The sequence below is a fragment of the Xiphophorus maculatus genome, chromosome 4 (assembly GCF_002775205.1).
Source record: "Xiphophorus maculatus strain JP 163 A chromosome 4, X_maculatus-5.0-male, whole genome shotgun sequence".
In the NCBI taxonomy this organism is placed as follows: Eukaryota; Metazoa; Chordata; class Actinopteri; order Cyprinodontiformes; family Poeciliidae; genus Xiphophorus; species Xiphophorus maculatus.
Window position 1 is genome coordinate 17,802,192 of NC_036446.1, and position 18,928 is coordinate 17,821,119.

The 18,928-nt window shown below is 37.1% G+C and overlaps 1 protein-coding gene across 1 annotated transcript in view; it reads left to right on the forward strand.

The window, feature by feature from the left end:
• The first annotated feature begins 1,300 nt into the window (after positions 1 to 1,300).
• The window catches only part of galnt18 (polypeptide N-acetylgalactosaminyltransferase 18), an 86,466-nt gene continuing 68,838 nt past the window's right edge, over positions 1,301 to 18,928 (forward strand). Inside the window, exon 1 of the mRNA XM_005810426.2 lies at positions 1,301 to 1,819. Within this exon, the coding sequence (XP_005810483.1) occupies positions 1,582 to 1,819 (238 nt within the window). The 5' untranslated portion in view covers positions 1,301 to 1,581. The remainder of the gene's footprint in view (positions 1,820 to 18,928) is intronic.

Consider the following 18,928-nt stretch of genomic DNA (forward strand, 5'->3'; position numbering starts at 1 on the left):
TTAAAAATAAAAGTCTGTTGCTGCTTTGTGTTGAAGTTACTGCTGAGTAATTTGTTATGTCCTCCAGGAACCACAAGGGGACACTGCAGCGGTTTTGCAATCCAGACCAGTGCTACTAAATAAAAAGACTGGCTGCACTTGAAATGCCCAACGAGAAGTCAGCGAGCTGGGTAATTCTGCACAGACAGAAGTTTGCCAGTGTTAGTTCTGTTTCCTTTGACAGTAATTCTTAAATATTGTCTGAGTCGTATTCATGAAAACATATTGGAAATCAAGTGTCACAATATGCCTTTGGTGATAGAAATGATTGTGACACCGGATTTAATCATTTCACTCTGGCAGCATGCTGTGTTGTGCCAGTCTGGCAGATTGAATATAAAAGCTGTTTGAAAATAGTCATCTGCCAAAGATGATACTTGAAACTGCTGTCAAAAAACAAAAAAGTCTTTTGTAAACAAGAAAATGTAGAGAAAATCATTGTATTCATTCAAGCGCCGCAGTTAATATGCAAATATGAATCTTATTATTTAAAACTTGCTTTCGGAAAAGTTTATCTATAGTCAAAAAGTAAATCACACAGTCTAACAAAGGACTTTCCAGGAGGGTTTTGAATTAAACTCTCAAATCAGAATGAGGTCGCCAAATATCACAGGTATGACTTTGAGCAAAATTTTCACCAATAACTTAGGGTCCTTTTTTTTCTTGTGGTGAAACCATTATCAAAAGCACATAAAATATAGGATAGCATGGAAGGAGAGGGCATCCTAACACAAGAGGATATGAAGAAAGAGGAGCACACAATGCTGCAATGATCTAGATGCTGAAAGGTTAAGGTCATGCTCAATATGTTCCCTGATGCGTTTTCCTGAGCGCTGGTTTGACCACAGCAGCGACCCCTTCCATGAATCCGGAGTACGGCACACGACCTCTGCACACCTTCATATCTGATGTGTCTTTGGCTCTATCCTACGAGCTGATCCAGATGCACAGCAGATAAGAGTGATGATTGTTTTCTTTGGTAAAATGCAGAGTACTGAAAAATTCATTATACTTAGAATGGATTTGCAAAGGGCAAAGACCATAGATGACATATAAAAGTGCACTATGTTGTTGTTTCAATAGCTGTTTATAGATTCTTTTTTTAATTGCACGATAAGAACGATCCGATCGGATCAGAGTGAATCAGCGATAAGCGGAGACTCGGAGGCTGTCAGTCTTCTCCATCTCTCCCATTGGCTGCAGTAGGATGCGCTCTGTCCCTCCTGTTTTCTCAAACCTCAAATGCAACTGTACGCGCGGAGGTTCGCAGTAGGGCGAGAGAGAAAAGGAGAGGAGGGTCCTTCACCTGTAGATTTCTTTTGTACCATTTACCTGTCTTTCAGCAACGTAACAAATAAACCCGCGGCACTTTTAAAGTAGGCGCTCTGTGCCTGGCATTTTTTGCACCGCTGCGCACTCGCTAGGAATAACTTTATTCTTGCTTGCTTTTTTTTTCTTTGTGTGTGCCTGTCCGGGAAATTGTCGCCCTGTGCCGCGATCCGAGGGGAGACTGCGGGCTGTGCTGCATGGAGGGATGTCGGCATGGCTTGCACCAGGAGAACCAAAACTTTGGTGTCCACATGCGTGATCCTGAGCGGCATGACCAACATTGTTTGTCTGCTCTATGTCGGATGGGTTACTAACTACATCGCCAATATTTACATCAAGGTCCCCATGCCTTTAGCAGTGGGAAAGTTGGAAGGGGACAAAAAAGGAGACACTCTCCGCATAATGGAGCGATTGGATCGGCTGGAGAGCGTGGTGAACCAGCACATCCAGGGTAAGATTCCTGATATCAAATTACAACTGAGGGAAAGCGGGTCAACGCAAACTGTCTTCCTCCGAGATAAAGTTTGAATGAAGTGCCTTATACTTTCCTAAATGGTAAATGTTTTTGGTGTCTGCGTGGTTTTGCAGGGAACGTACCTGTAATTCCTTGTTTTCTCTTTGGGGACAGTAAGAACATCTTTTTTTCCAGCTCTGAAAATCACACAGTTTATACGGCGGAATAAAGAACAGAACAAAAACTGCAACGTTTTGCCGGAGACAAAAGGTTAAGCGACCAAACGCAGGCAGATATTTTATTATATCAGCGTGTCGGACATTATTGTTGATTTCATGCACAACAAGAAGATTCTGGGAGGTATTAAACATTACCAAACAATTTTAAGATTTTAATAAAACATGAAAAAAATAAAATAAAATAGGTTAACACTTAACACTCCCAGTTTACATTGATGGATTAAACAATTAAAACAAGCATAAGATTTGTGGTTTGAAAAATGTCAGAGTTATAGTTCAGTGATGTAATTAATGCTAAAATGTATGTGGCTACCAAGTTCAGCTTCTGTACCTGAGGCAATCATTGCTAATGAACGTCTTAGCTTTAGCCGCAGGGCAGACAACGAAGACACAGTCTTGTTAAAATAGATTTTAAATAGTTTACTATTATTTCTTTACCTTTTTTGCCACTATCACAACACAAGTTCTTATTCTTGTTTCTTTCTAACATGAACAAATTAGACGTACAAAAGTAAAATGCACAAAAAAATAATTAGAAGATGAATTTTAATAAGTATATTTTAAAGTAGTTGGATTTAAATAATTTATTTTAGCCTTATTTAGTTGTTAAACTTCAATCTGACAGTAAGTGCTTGAGTAGAAGGCAACAGGACTTTTTCTCTTGTTTCTTTAAGATGTCTCAGCTCTCATCCAAAAGAATTCATCTGTTGTGAATATGATAAGAAGTTGGAGGCATATAAGTTGTTTTCAGAACAATCAAAAACTAATAGCGCTATTGAAGTCACAAATGGAGCAATTAGGAGATGAGTCATTAGTCCTACTCATTATTTAGCTCATTGTATGCATCACTGTTGCTTGATGATCCAAACATGTCCCTAGTGAAGCCATGGGAGTTATTTTGGTCATGTCCCAAAATGTTTATTGCTGAGGAACAGGGGAGATGAGTCAGGATTGTAGTAGGTGTCAGAAAGCTCAAATCTGAGGCCATCTCCTCTAATTAGTTTTGTATTTTCATGTTTAATCTTGATGCCGTCTTTCTCTCCTCTCTCAAATCTGTTTTCCCTGTTCAAAATGTTCATATTGCCCCATACTAATGCATCCTTAAGATGCAAGTGAACCACTGATTCTTGACCCAATGAGTTTGTTCTTCTGCACTGGGCCATCCATTGTGTAGCTGCTGTTTAGTTTCTTCAGTGTAGAGAACTAAACAGTCCTTGTGGTCCTAGACTACACATCACACTACTGAGCTTATGTTTGAGTGTTTTATCCTTGGGACGAACCGGTCCCTGCCTAAGTGTGCTGTTGGAATATAATGTTTGGAAAATATCAGTCTCAGTTTCTTGGATACTCTCTAAGCCACATATGGAATGTCAGTTTTCCCCTGCTTCTTCTTGTGTCCCTCATTGGACAGAGTTGAACAGGCAACCAGGATACCAGTTTGAAGTGTTTTCATGATGTGGAGAGCTCTCATGACTGGCACTTTATGTTTCAGCGGGTGATGTGATTGAAAAACCAGATGCTGGTCCATGTTTATAGACGTTCAATAGACTTTCAACTCTCTCACTGTGCAGAAAGCAGTCTAAAAATGTAGGTTCTACTCCATTCTGAACTTGATGTTGTGGTTCACTGAGCTGAAGTGTTCACTAAAGGCTTCCATTTATTCGACTTGCATTTGGATCCAGGTGTCATCCATATATCTGACCTAGTGGATAAGTGTTTTTCATTTTTAAGAGTTCATGCTTGTCTGGCTTTCCAATTGTACTCAAAATAAATCAGTTGAACTTATATAGTCCTTTTCTAGTCATAGCAGTTGAGGCTCAGAGAGTGGACTAGTTTTGCAATCAGAAATTTGTTGGTTGAATTACATCTTTCTCCTGTCACATGTTTATTTCCTCCTGGGAAAGACACTTAACTCCAAATTAAATGTGAGTGCATTTGGCTGCGCATGGCTCTTGTGTAAAGCACTTTGAGTGGTCAGTGGCTAGAAAAGTACTATATAAATTCAGTCCATTTGCCTTTCACGCCACTAAATGGACTTTTACACTACAAGTCTCACTCACTCTGCTACTCTCACAGTAATTTACCAATATGCAGATCAGTCAGCAACTTGGGGTTAAGTGGCTTGCCCAAGAGCTCATTAACATATGGTTTGAGCAAGCTGGAATTAGAAAGGCAACTTTTAAATAACCAGACAACTTCTCTTTCCATTGAGCCATGTAAGGACACAGATTTAAGTCTAAGCTAATGCATAAACAGTTCCACCAGTTTGGTTGGACCTCCACTTGGATTCAGCGTGGATTGAGATTGATCCTTCAGGAAAAAGCTTAACTGGTCTGATCTCTCTTTTTAAAGTTTTTGTCTAACCATGTAAGAAATATGCAAATAATATTTTCAGCTTTTCTTGCTTGCCCCTAGTAAGCTCACTAAGAAATGATTTTTCAAAGTTTAAAAAAATGTAATCTCTTCTAACATCTTTTGGAATGCAGGGATCTTTTTAGTGCTTGAATTCCTTCTTTCTGGTGCGCACATGTTACGCTTCATCACACCTTGTTAATTTATCTCTGCTATGCCTCTTTAAAAGAGCTGTTCTCGTCACGGGTGAGAGAAGGCTCATTTTGTGCAGGTCTCTGGCTGAAATGGCACAGAGCTGCTGCAGAACAGAAATCCACTCATGCTTCTTTGAGCAATAAGGCTTTGTGCTCAGCTTGGATAAACATTCCTCCTAGAGGCAGGTCTCCATTTTAGCTTGGCACCAATAGGCATTGGTGGGGTGGAGCTCTGTGCCGGTGCCCTCAGTGACATACCTCTAAAGTCCACGTTTCTGCAGTTTCTATTACTCTGGCAGAAAAGAGCATTTCATGCTAGATTAATGCCAAAAAATCTGCAACTTGCTCTCTGTAAATGTTCTCCGTACATCTAGCAAAAATCAAAATCTTCTAACATATATTCTGAGGTCTTGAACACATCTGAGATACATAAAAAACATTTCACTTTCCTATTAAACACCTACAACACTTTCATCTCTCAATAACAAGGAAACAAAATATTTCTAAGCAACAGAACATATTCAATGATGTGTTTGAAATATCTGCATGTTAGTTCATAAAGGCCAATATGGAGAGCTTTTCCCGTATTTTACTACGGGAAGGGCTCCTAAATGTGATAAAGCTGAAATGGCTTAGCCTTGAGTAAGAAATGTATACCTTCTAAAGCTAAAACAAAACGCTGGAAAAACAATTATCTATCAAAATGTACAACTTGCATTGCCTTTTCAGTGGAGAAAAGTGTTGTGGTGTTAAGAAAGTGTGTATTCTTGTAAATAACCATTACAACAATATGATTACTTGTGAAATATTGGTAATGTGTAGGTGCAGCTCATATCTGTGCCAGCTATTACTAAGCCAGGAGTTGTTTATGTGAGCTTAAAATAATTGCGCTTGATTCTCATCTCCCTGTCCACTTCCTTCTCAATGGGACTTCTTCCATTCAATTTCTCTTCAACTGGGTCAATCAGCGAAAAGGAGGCAATGTGAGCGAGGACATTGACTTTCTACACTAATTTAGAAATGTAGTCTGGCTGTAGTTCTAGCAATGGCAGCGGACGCAGTGAACATGGCCATTCAGTCTGTGTTTGCCACGCTTCCAAATATTGAATTAAATTAACAGCTGTCTCATTTGGTTCTGCACTTCTCTCTTCGCAGCAGGGGATGGTTGTTTCGAGAACACATAATTGCTAATATGCTTCATAACATCAAATTGGCACATTGCATACATCACAGCCAAATGTTAGTGATTGGGTAAAATTTTAAACTTTGTCAGAGTCTACACCTACAAGTAACTGCTGCTCAATAACTGAGGGTTCAGACTCTCTGTAGGAATCAGGGGCTGGTTTTTACCTGGCTGTGCTTTGTCCAAAATAACCTCTAAGGCTGACCAATTGATGGACTATATCCAAAGTTACCACAATTAAGCCAAAGAACATACCACTGGATTATCTTCATGAGACTTGGTTGATGATAACTGAAGAGCTAGTAGGTGGCAGTTTTGTTTATTTTTCGGATAAAGGCATGTTTCTTCTGTTCTTCTAGTCTTTATGTTCTATAACACAACTATATTTTAAGAAATTACCACAAAGACGTAAGTCCCTTGCAAAAGTATTTACAACCTTTATGAAAATTATTCATGAAGTGGTATTAGGACATTTTTTGTAGCACACCCACATTAAATCCATCCATTATCTAACACACTTATCCTTTCAGGAACGCGAGAGGTTCTAGTGCCCATCTCCAGCAGTCTGCGGTTGAGAGGCAGAGCACACTTAAAATGTACTGTACATCTAAAAAGTGTGGGAAATATTTTTTTCAATTACAACTACATGTAATAACGTAGTTTTCATTTGCGTCAAATAAGTTTTCTATTTTTTATCTTAGTTTTCAGTATGATGACAAAAATTTGCATCAAACACCTTCTTCTACATTTTTGCTGGGTCTCTATGTGACTTATAGCAAACTCCAAATAGGGCTTCAGGACTTTTTATGGGTTACTTTCAACTATAGATATGTTGTTGCCAATTTTCAGAAAAGGCTTTTTTTTAATAGAATGCATGACTGATATTTGGGCTGTCAACAGATTCTCATACTTGTCCTACTCTGTCAGATGTTCAAAGCTTGGCAAATTGTTTTTAATCAAATCTTGCTTCAAACTTTTGCACAATTGTATTAATTTTCTGACGTGTTCCTTTGTCTTCTTGATCTACTGATGTTCTCTCTAAGGACTTCAAAGAATGGTGGTGCTTATTTTTTGCCCCTAGTTTCCTAGTGTACCTGATTGTTTTGTCAGGTATAAAACAATGAAACAAAATGTGATTCACTTTGTTGAATCACACAACAAAATGTGATTCAACACACTTTGCTGAATCACACTTTCAACAAACGTTCAGTTCATTAAACTGAACATTAATTCAGTTTAATGTTCTGAATTAAATTGTTTTCAATTCTTGTGCACATATATTTTTACAGACTATTCCACAGTCATTTACATCATTATTGGCTGTTTTGAGGGTTGTTTTCACTATAGCTCATAAACTGTAGGCCTGCTTAAAATGAAGCAGGCCTACAGCAAAGATTACACTCACACCCAGTGTACCATTCTTAGTCTTAGAAAATAGTGCTGTATAGCAAAATGTCAAACTGTATAGCAGTTTAAATTGTTATTTTAAAAATACAATTACTGCTGCAGCAGAAATATTACATATTGTTGCAACATTGATTATTGTTATAGCAGCTACAATAATATTTACTGTATTATTTACATCCACTTTAATACTGATGTACAAATACACATTAAATACACAGATGAGGGTGTTAGCAGTGTTTAAAATCAGTTACAGTTGGGTAACCATTTGTGGCTACACCAACTTCAAGTCTTCTCAGAAATCTTGTCATGAGATCTGTCAGTGTGTTTATGGAATATTTTTACTATTAGCCCAGAAGAGCAATTGTAAGATCAGAAACTAATGTTGGATGATTAGTCCTTGCTTGCAGTCTCCTTTAGATTTATCACAATATTTTATTGAGTTGAAGTCAAAGCTTTATGCTGGCCAGCCATATTTTTCCATACTAAACTTGCTCATCTAGGACTTTATTTTGTTCACAGGTGAGCAGACGTTGTAATACAAAAAGACCATCTTCAAAAACTGTCAACGCAAAGTAGGGAGCATGAAGATGTATCTTTCTAAGATACAATCCCTGCACATTGAATTAGTAGGCAGAAAGGGAATAATTTGTTACATGAGAGAATACATTCTCTACAGCACTGCAGCCAATGCTTTGCTTTTGTTCTATCATTGAGCTGATCTGAAGACAACTTGATGTTTGCAGGTCTGCAGCTATTGACTTTGTGTCTCTGCATCCACTGAGTCTGCTCTGTGATTCTAGATGATTGTCTTGGATCTGCCAAAACTATGTTTGGTAATTAAGTTGCTGCATTTTGTTCTTCTGTAGTTACTGTAAATGGTTGAGCATATTGCTGGCTGACACTTATAGCTTGTTGCTGAAGCTTGTTACCTTAAGAAAGCTTAGTTAAGTGTGATATTCTTATTTTTTTCTGCTAAGGAAATGTCCAAGGGAATTCCTGTCACTCAAACATCATATAGTTGACCGACATCGAACAATAAGATGGGATGGGGGAGCACTTTACACTTCACATGACTGGGAAAAACAGTCCACTGTCTGTATAATCCCATGAAAGGATTTGTAGATCAAAGAATTTTAAGGATCTTAAAACCCTGAATTTTTTTTTTTTAACCAAAAGCGTCAAATCACAATGACAGCGCGTTTCCATGCTTTTTATTTTCTACAGAAAATATTTTGAAAGACAAACTGGAACTCATTTTTCTTCCAATGCTACTTCTGAACTGGATCTATATGTGGGAGACTGAATCTCAAATAAAGTGAAGAGGCAGAGACACTTTACCGATCTAAGAATACATTTTATTCCAAAGCTGGGATGTCAAACAAGTACCGAAGTTGTAAATTCTGACTCACACTTTTCATTTTCATACTACTGTGACTCCCACACTTGATCTGTCCTTGCTCACATTTCCCATCACATGCACTTTGTGTTAGAGCTCTGCAGGGCTGCATGTGAGGAAGCGAACAATCTCTGCAGGCTGACTCACTGCTGACAGCAGAGATGTATCTGGTGTCAGTTTCTCACTCGGTGTGAGACAGAAATATTCCACGATGTGATAAAGTTAGGTGGGCTGTTACCAAGACAAAAGCAACATGGCGACAGCAATGTAAAGTGGCTGCACTTTCTCTTAGATTAAGCACTGTCAGTCGTGGAGTATGTAATGAAGAGCTGTGCTGAGCAGGTTTCCACATGCCCACCATGAGTCTTGTTCTGTGCACTCTTAGCTTTAAGGCTAAAGTGGGGCATTAAGCGAAACTCTGGCAACTTCATATTAAAAAAATCTTTACTTTGTTGCATGGTTAGGAAATAACCTTCAACTCTTCTTCAGACTTGTCCCTGAAATACTTGTGACTTTGCATGACAGTTGACTTAAAAACAATTGTTTGTGAATGTTGAGTCAATTCTTATGTGACGTGGTGTTATTGACCTCTTCTTCAGCAGGAACAAACAATGATTGTGTTCTCGCTTACAGCAAAGGTTCTATTGTTTACGCAGACTTGGGACGTTTGCCGTGAATCAAAAAATCTTGTTCCTGTCCTAACAGGCTGTATCAGAGAACATCATTAGATATGGTGTGATCTAATGATCAATCTTCATGCACAGTCCAAAGCTAAACTGCTGCAGCACTTTCAGGTTGCCATGAAAGTGATTGGGATGACTGGAAACTCTTTCTTTGACTACGTTCATGAACAATCTGTTCATGACAGGCACAGAGCGTTTTATCAGTTCCTTTACACATACTGTTTACACATACTTTCGAGTATGAGTTACAACCTTTTGGTAGAAGATTTAGAGTGCAAACTGAATCGGTTTAAAAATTCATTCATCTTGTTAAATAACATTAAGAAAAGACATGTCTCCCTTTTTTGTCTTATTTATTAGTTTTTCATTTTAATATTTTTTACCCTAAATGATGGGATACATGTACAGTATGTTTCTTCATGTGACTGGGAGAGTTAACGCTATGCAGATTCACTGTTTTTGTTGTGCTGCCAAGGTGTTTATTGAATCAGCTCCAGAGTCCAAGACAGATTTTTCCGTGGGAACAAAGCAGTGTGATTGGTTTGATTGATTTGATTGATTCTGTCTGATGCATCATCAAAATACATAAACTTGCAGAAAAAAATGTCAGCACTTATAGGAAAGGTTTGATTGTTTTATTTCCCGGTGCCATTACAGGATTTTTCTATGGAATATTGGGAAAGATATACATAACTTTCAACATGTTCAATGTTATTTATATGATTCATGGGTGAATAAAAGTATTTTTAAATATAAATCTAAAAGAATTATTAAAAATATGCAGCTTAACTGTATGCTCAACCTCTGCAATGTGGGTGTGTCTTGGTTTAGACGCAGAATAAGATCAGCTGGAGGCAAAAGCATTAAGTCTTTACACACAAAGAATTGGCGACCACTAATGCTGTGGATCTTGAGGGAATGTCCCATTTCTTCATGGTTATTTTTAATTACGACCCTCGTGACTAAAAATTATAGGCCAAGAAGAATCTCAAGATATCGTAAAGTATCTTCTCGTGTATATAAGACCTAAAAAAATACAAACTGCTTGGCTGGTTTAGTTCAAAACATCTGATTAGTCTACAGCCTCAGATTTAATGGGAGACATGGAGCTTTAGCCATGTCTGAGCAAGATTAGGTTTGAAAGAATGTGATCTGTTGTTCATTTTACCTGTGTGAGAATAAGTACTGTGAATGTAGAGTGTTTCATGTTTTAGCAGCCATAAAGCTTGTGAGACAACATCAATACATTACTGTTTGTATAGCTGAAAATGACTGTGACATGATCGCTTCAAACAAATCCTGCCACCAAGTCAATTGGGAGTCTCTGCAAATTGGAGACTCTGCTGATGCTTAGAGGACTGTTATATTCGGGTATTTATCTGATGGGATTCTAGCAGAGCATTAATCAGTGCAGTGCTGGCTTAAATGAGTTTTGGAAACACAGTGGTGGCTGCTTGTTGAGCCACATAATGGTCTGCATGTTTGTACAGGCTGTGGTATGCAACACCACATGATTCACTAGGCCATCTAGAGAACAAGCAAAAAGCTGTAAATTTATAGGATGACATCCTTTTTCCTCTTTTAAAATCCAAATTTAGAAAAGTTTTGAATGGTGGAGTTTTATACACAAATAAATGTAATGAAAGTAGGAAAAACCTAGCAAGCAAAAAAAGTTTACCGGACACTCTGAATATGCAGTGTCTAGTAAACTGTTTACTTTTGAAGATGATTTGTCTGTTTCAGTTCATCATGCCAGGTCTTAAGCAGAGTTTCATTTGAGGATTTCTTATCACAGCAGGTACAAGATTGATGCTCCAAACTAATGCTGCTGATATGATGAAGAAGTAATATTCTGTTCTTTAAATCTTACTTTCATTTATCATATGTAAATGTGATTTTATCTTGTGCATTGTTATCTAAATTTTTCCTCTTAAGTTTACAGGGTTAAAAAGTAAAAGACTGTAATTAAGATTGCTAATGAGTTTTTCTGCAGAGTGACAAACATTAGGAAGATGCCTGATTTTTGTGGCATAACTTGCTTATATAATTAGTCTTAATAAGGGACAGATGGTGCAGGTGATGATGAGGAGAGCAAGAACAGCTGAGGACTAGTGCAGAGAAAAAAAATGTTTAGTGATGGAACAGCTTTAGACTGGCAGGAAAGCATGAGCCACTGAAATGAAAATGTTACGGTGCTTATTCACTTAATCTTTCTGAAAATAACGTCTTACGTCAACTAAAAGCAGAAGTAAGGTAGATGGTTTCCAATAATACACTTTGTAACTGTATCTGATGTATGGATTTTGAGTCCAAAAGTTCTCTCAATTATGTTTTATGACAATATTTCAGTTTTAAACTAATATCGACAATTCTGATTTGCCTTCACTGACCTTACTGTAAGTAAGTAACATGTTATTTTTAACAAAACACACACGAAAAGCATGTCAGACATAAACATCACATTAATTAAAAGCCTGTCTGTACAAATATGTTTTAGATAAGTTTTAAAATAATCAATAGGATTGATACGGCACATAACAATGGGAGAGAATTCTACAACTGGGGAAGAACCGCTTGAAATGACTGATTCCCACAGGTTTTAAACCTGGCATGTGGTACGTAAACCTGGTTCTGGCAAAAGACTGAGGCTCAAGCATGAGGTCTACTGAGTTCCCTGACCATGTAGAGCCCTAAAAGTTAAAACAAAAAGTTTAAAACAAACCCTTACAATACCTAGTAGCCACTTAAGAAAAGCTAAGACAGGAGTTATATGAAGTCCCCTGCTTGCTCCTGTTAAAAGTTTTGTCACAGCATTCTGCACAGTTTGAATGTGCATTGCAGATTTTTAAAACAGGTGAAAAGACCATCACAATAACCCACTACAAAAGACAGAAGCATTTACAGTAACTTCCAGTTCACAACTAGACAGCGTGGTTCTGAGCTTAGAAATCTTTTTCTTAAATTGTAAAACCAAATTTGAGCTTGGAATGAAGATCAAGGAACATAAATTGTCAGAAATCATACCCAGATTCTTCAGATCAGATTCAGAGGATCTAAAGGCACTTTTCCACTGCCAAGTCGCTCACTAACCAGTTAATGTGCCTCTCGGTTTCACTCCAGGTAGTGAGTTGTACATTATACAGTCTGTTCCTTACTATTGTGGGCGGATCGTGAACATGCAGCAGTTATGGTCATCTCTCCACTGATGTTTGCAGTGTTGTGGAAATTCTTTAATAAAGGGTAGAGAAACTGCTGGAATAGAGAAAGATCAATCTTTCAAAAGGCTTTATTCAAAGGAAAAAGCTTTCAAAGTCTCTTTACCTGGACGTCAGAGAAGCAGAGCCCTGAAATGAAGTTGTATACAATCCTTTATATGCTTCACATTTAACCATGTTTTTACACAAAAGTATTGGAGAGAAGAGCAAAAGGGGAAAAAACTCAGCCCCTGTCAGTAACAACAAACAGCTTGGTGCATAGAGATACAATCTAAGCCAACACCTGCTTGAACTCTTTTTGCTCTCTGTGGTTTTCACCCTCGTTGTCTGACTTTTTGGGTGCACCTGCTACGTGAAGTATGTGCTAAACTTCTGCTTGCGTGCGTGAACTTATAAAGGAAATTAAACAAACACGGCTTTAAAATAAGGAAACAGACATACAGTATGTATCAGTTCTGCCATTGTAATACTCAGCAATGGAGAACCTCAATGTTCTGGTTCAATGTTCTGGTTCCAACATGGACTCGAATAAACCCAGATATTTCATTTGGTCTTAAAGAAATCCATTGCTAGCCCAAACATAATGATAAAGACTTAGATGAGCTGATTAGCCAATCAACTAATGCAATCAAACTTCTTTGGTGCCATACCTGGCTCAGTCCTTCTAGTGGTACCCCTGAAGTAGGTATGAAAATCTGAGAACAGGCAGGTCGAGCCATGCCAAATCTGCTAATAGAAAATCTGACCATGGCGGGCCAAGACCACACCAGTTAGAAGTGCTCTTGTGGAAATGTGCCTTTAGGAAACTAATGTGCCTTAAGATTTCAGGAATCTTTTCATCAGTGCAATAATCAATGTAACACTTTTGTTGGGATTCAGCTGTAAGCAGTTTACATGTCACCATTTCTTAACCAAGCAAACATGTACAAAGTTTTTCAAACTTGAGTTGCATTTTGCTCTGCACATTCACTGAAATTGAAGCACTGATTTCATAACACAGCAACATTGAATATAATCAATACTGCAGACATTGCTGTATTGAACTGACTGGAGAGGTATAGTAAGACAGAGGTATGCCGCTTCACAAAAACCTCAGAAGAAGACACTGAACACAACCTCCTTCTTCACATGTAAACAAAAGTAGAGTTGTTAGATTTTAGCAGCTGCAGGATTTCTTTTCTGTCTTTGGCAAATCACTATTAGCTATGTCTCCGGCTGGTACTGTGCATGCATGTTTGTATTGCTTCAGTTGACCTATAATGCCCTGCACTATGGTCTGCTTCCTCCATTTACATTGGTATCCAGGCTGCTAGGCGTTAACATATACAGACACATTCTGGTGCAGTTACACATCCGCAACAGAATTTAAAACAAGCAAACTGAGATCTAGGTTTTAAGGTGGCCCGCATTATAGTTCGATTAATATTCAGACTTTTCCAAACAAACTAGACGTTGGTGTGAATGCACCCTAAGTAAAATGGGATTTGACTTTTAAAAGACAAAAGAACATTATCTTAGCAAGAGGGATTGAACTGGCTCCGTTGTGCACACTCCTTAAAGAAATGCAGCCGAATCAGTCAGTCACTAAGGACCATGTACTCCAAAGCTAAGAATATGGCTAAGAGAATCATAATAGAGCTGATTTGACATGGAGAATTAATGAGTAAATGCTAGATATGCTCTTTTAACATATTTCTTTGTTACTGCACATTTATGTTGTCAGGTACTAATGACATGGTAAACTTTGATTGCTCTGACAGATTGTGTGAGAAATTTTTTCCTCTACTGCTTGTAATCACTTTTAGCTGGATCTTGTGCCTGCAAGCCAGAATAGAGAGAACCTATTGATCTAAAGTTAATAACGGGGCTCAATGAAATTTACAAAAGTGTAGAAATCAATAAAAGCAGAAAAACATTTGGAGCAAAAACCAACACTGACATTCAAGGTTAGTAACTCTAAAGTAAAACAAGACAAAGCTACAACTAAACTCCAAACCCTAAATGTGAACATGAGTGTTGGGAGTAAAGTGACTCAAAACAAACCTTTTCATTAAGTTTTTTCCTTTTTAAATATTGAATGGACAATGTGTCCTGTAACGGTTTAAAAATATGTGACATGAAACAACAGTTTTACATTCAGTTAAACAATATAATTTTGATAAATTACAAAACAGCCGATTGGAGGCATGTTAAATTTAATCAGTTAAAATGCTGGCATTATTTTTTCCTTTATACTGGTCAGTGAAGAAAAAGAAAAACAACTTCCATTTTGGGAAGTTGGTAATATTTTTCCATAACTGCAGAAAGCTGCATAAGATGACTCTGGACATATTTAAGGAGATAAGTAAATCTATATTGAGACACTTAAATGCCTTCATTGGACATAGCTACACCATTATTTGCTCATCACATCATAATCTGCTGTGGATTTCTTTAATATGGTCTATCTGCAGTAGGTGTGAGGCAGAGTTTATGGAGAGGGGCTGGAATGTAAAATGGAGCAATATTGTATAATTTCATTGAATCGGTTTGTGGTTGCAGGCTGAACAGTCCGCTGGAGAACATTTTGTAATGAGAATAATCAATTATTTTGGCTTCCAAGGGCTAAATCATCATAAATGGACAAAATTACACTGAAAAAAGGCTCTTACAGGGGTTTGGATCAAAGAGTGTCCCTTGAGACTTCATAAGTGCATCAGTTGGCTATTGCAGAAGCTTTTTAGAGTAGTTTTCTACCCAATTGAGTTTTTGAAATTGTTCCTGCTAGTAAGTCAGAAATCTGGGTTAGAACTGTGTGAAGGTTATATTACAACCTGATTTTATAGCAAGCTATTCACTCATTGCTTCACTGTGAACTTAGTGAATTAAACTAATCAAATCACTTGTTTTTTAATTGATGTCTGGCAGTAAAGTCAGCAGTTTTGGGGGCATTTGATTTGTTTACTTAAGAAAGACGCCAAGATAATCAACATTGCTCGTTGCTGCATCCACTGTTTAAAGTTCTCTTATTAAAACGCCTCTATATCCGGAACAGTCTTGGAAACAAAATAAACATTTAAACAATGACGAAACAACAAAGCCTGACACCACAATACTTTTGGCTCAAGATTTAATGCTTCAAAGTCATAAAATGTTTGCAATGAGGGAGAGCTTCAATGTTTTACTCCCAGTCTCTTGTAAAAACTTTATGTCTCGATCCTGGAAAGTATCTAGTATCTTCGGTGAAGGTAAGTAGCAATAAACAGCTAAGTGTTTTGTTGCTACATCAGCCCTTTCTTATTCCTCACCACTTTTTCATAATTAATGGCACTAAATTAGAAAGTGTGCTCTGGCTCAAACCCATATGCTATTATATACCAGCTGTTTTCTTCGCATGTACAAACAACTTCAGGCTAATATTTTCTCTCTGCTCATGAGAGAAAATCAAACAATCTCTCTGTACTCCATTTCAAAGTCAAGAAGGTTTGTTTTCTTTTGTAATGTTCTAGCTTATGATAACTATATTATTGTTGAGGTTGTCAATAAAAAAGCCTATTTCAATAGGTATGGCTCTGTGTGGACACAGCTGTCAAAATGAATTAAAGCAATCAGTTGAAAGTTATCCCACACTTCTACAGTAGTTCTCTCATTAGAGTTAAAACTTTGAGAAAAAAAATAACTTTAAAATAAAGTACTGAACAGCAATGTTTTTTATGGCATTGTAGGTATGAAACACCTTCTTCACAATAAAAGTAAATTTCTTGTGTTAAAGAGGAGATGAACTGAATAAAGTTACAGAATTTATATCTGTGAAAGGCCAGATTTAGATATTCAGGCCTCTCAATTTCTCATTTGTTTGTTTATTAATTCCACATTTAATGATATTAAATATTTTATATGCTCAATAGTAATCCTGTATATGTTGGGGGGGGGGAGGTGCACACATCAGGTATGTGCATTTCATGATATGGTAGATGGGACCTTTGCTGCAGAGAGCTTTGAATGTAGTGAGAGAAACAGAAAAATGATAGATGCTATAACTACTGTCCATTGAGGATAACTTTAAAGTCATGCTACTTTAGAAGGTTTTAAAAAAGAAATAAGGCAGTGAAAAATCATTATTTCTGGTATACTGTTTGAAATCACAGCTTTATCAATTTTAGATCTAAAGGATTTAAATGATTTACATTTAATCTAGAATGTGGAAGCATAGCAACACTAACAATTGGAAAAACTTGCTTCAAATTTCACCCCTTTTTTTATTTCTTAACTTTCTTATTTAACTTTTGAAAGCATATTAAACTTTATTGACAATGTCATGTAGGTACAACAGCTGCTTTGTCTCAACAACCTGCCTAGTATGAGCAGGGAGAGATTATGACAAGCCATTTTCACTTTTAGTCAAAAACACATCTATCTCAAATTTGGATTTTAGCTACAGATATCTATTTGAGAGTTCTGCTTGTAAAAAATGATAATTTCAGCCAGCCAGTGTTCATTTTAAGTGAGAAGAATATATTTGTGGTTGGACACAATATATTACCATCCAGCTGAGATCACAGATATGTCATGAAATGATGGACCGACCCAGGCCTCTTTCACAAAACACTTTAGAGTCTAGCTTGAGAAGATCTCTGCATACTTCAGTTTGTTTTTTTTAGGAAAAGTTTCTATTAACCTTTCAAACCAGTATGTGATATAGTGACAGAGGCGAGTTGTTGAGTGTGTGTCAAGTGAAGTGGAAGTGGAGCTTGTGCTGCTACATTATAATTAAAAGAGCTGCTGTCATAGACTCATGATGTCAATCTTATTTATTAAGACACTTATCATCCAAGGAGGCGAGAGATTTGAGACAGCTTAAGGAAGACCTCATCATTGCCATCATGTCTTATCTTACATATACAATATTAAGGAATGAAATTTTACATAATTTTGTGTCTTAGAAAGAATGCTGATAAAGTTAGCCTTACAAATAGAAAAACTCCTGTTCTCTATTTCTGAAAAGTTCATTTTTACCATGTAGAATTAATTTATGACTATGTGGGTTCGCTGGTTAATAAATTGAAAACCACTTTCCATAAGTGGAACAGCAAATTCTGCAGCATGTTGCTCTTTTCATTAAATGGTGCAACAACACAGGAAAAAAACAGCAAAAGACAGTAACATACTGCTATGGCTACACAGACTCAAAACCAGGATTAAAAGGTTTTCAGCTAACATGCCAGGAAATTGTACATGTAAGAAATGTCTTTTTGGGAATACATTTTTCCGTGTTTTGTTGCTAGATGGTTTGTTTTTTTCTTACTCATTTTCACTAAACAAGATAAGTGCTCCATTTTCAAGTTTGGTCAAAAATTAAAGCCAAACAAGTAGGTCTTGTATGACGTCTTCAAAAGAGACATTAAGCTACAAAAATGTAAAATTTCACATGTTTGGAAAAAGGTTAAACTTAGATTAAAAGAATAAAAAGGGCATTGTACAACTTTGTGTTGGTGAACTTGTCATTCAAGTCTCTATTGACAGAATGAGGATGATTGAGAAGAAACCATTTCCTCTGCTGGTGCTGCTCGTGTTCACAGACCATGACCCATCTGACACCTGCTCCGGATTGTCTTCCAGAACCATGTGGACCCGCATGGGGTGTGCTGCCTGCATGACTAATGTCTATTGTCGGCAAACAATTCCAGCCTCAGTCTCACATGGAAACAAAAACCTTAAATAAATTCAGTGATGTCTCACCTTGAGTGTGATATGGGGAATTTAAACTGGAACTAGGTCAGGAAAGGTCTTTTCATGTGCATCACATTTAAACAAGTTGGTTTTGTCCAGCTTTGCAGTTTCAACACAACATGAACTTTTCACTTGACAGTGTTTGGTCTCAATCAGCGAGAGCACAATCTCTTTTAGATCAGTTATTATTGATTTGAGGGAGGGATTAAGAAGGTAGCGATGGACTGCAAAATCAGACTGGTCCTAAAACTAAATTTGTTTTGTGTAGCTAGAGTTTAGGTAGAAACAAACGGTTTTACATTTTTATTCGTAACTATTTACTACATAAACACAACAGTGATTGTGACACAGTGAGGCACAGATCAGTTACTTTGCAATGACAAAATAAAAAGACAGCTTTTTATTCTTTTATTATTGCCATTATTTTTGTGCACAGATATTCTTTCACCGAATTATTTTTTCATAATATTTAGAAAAGTATGTAACTCATTTTTTACCTCAGTGTTTTGTTCCAAACAAAGTCAGTTTTACATCTTGCAGAGTCACTGAAGTGTAAAGCATTTTATTTAACCTGCAAATGTTTTTATTATAATTTAAACCACTTATGCTTGATATATAAGGACTATAATGTGTGCTGCATGAAAACAGGATTAATAGTTTTTTGCCTGATAACTTGAATAGGGCACACCTGTTGTAAGTGCATAGTTAATTAATTGTATGTCAAGAAT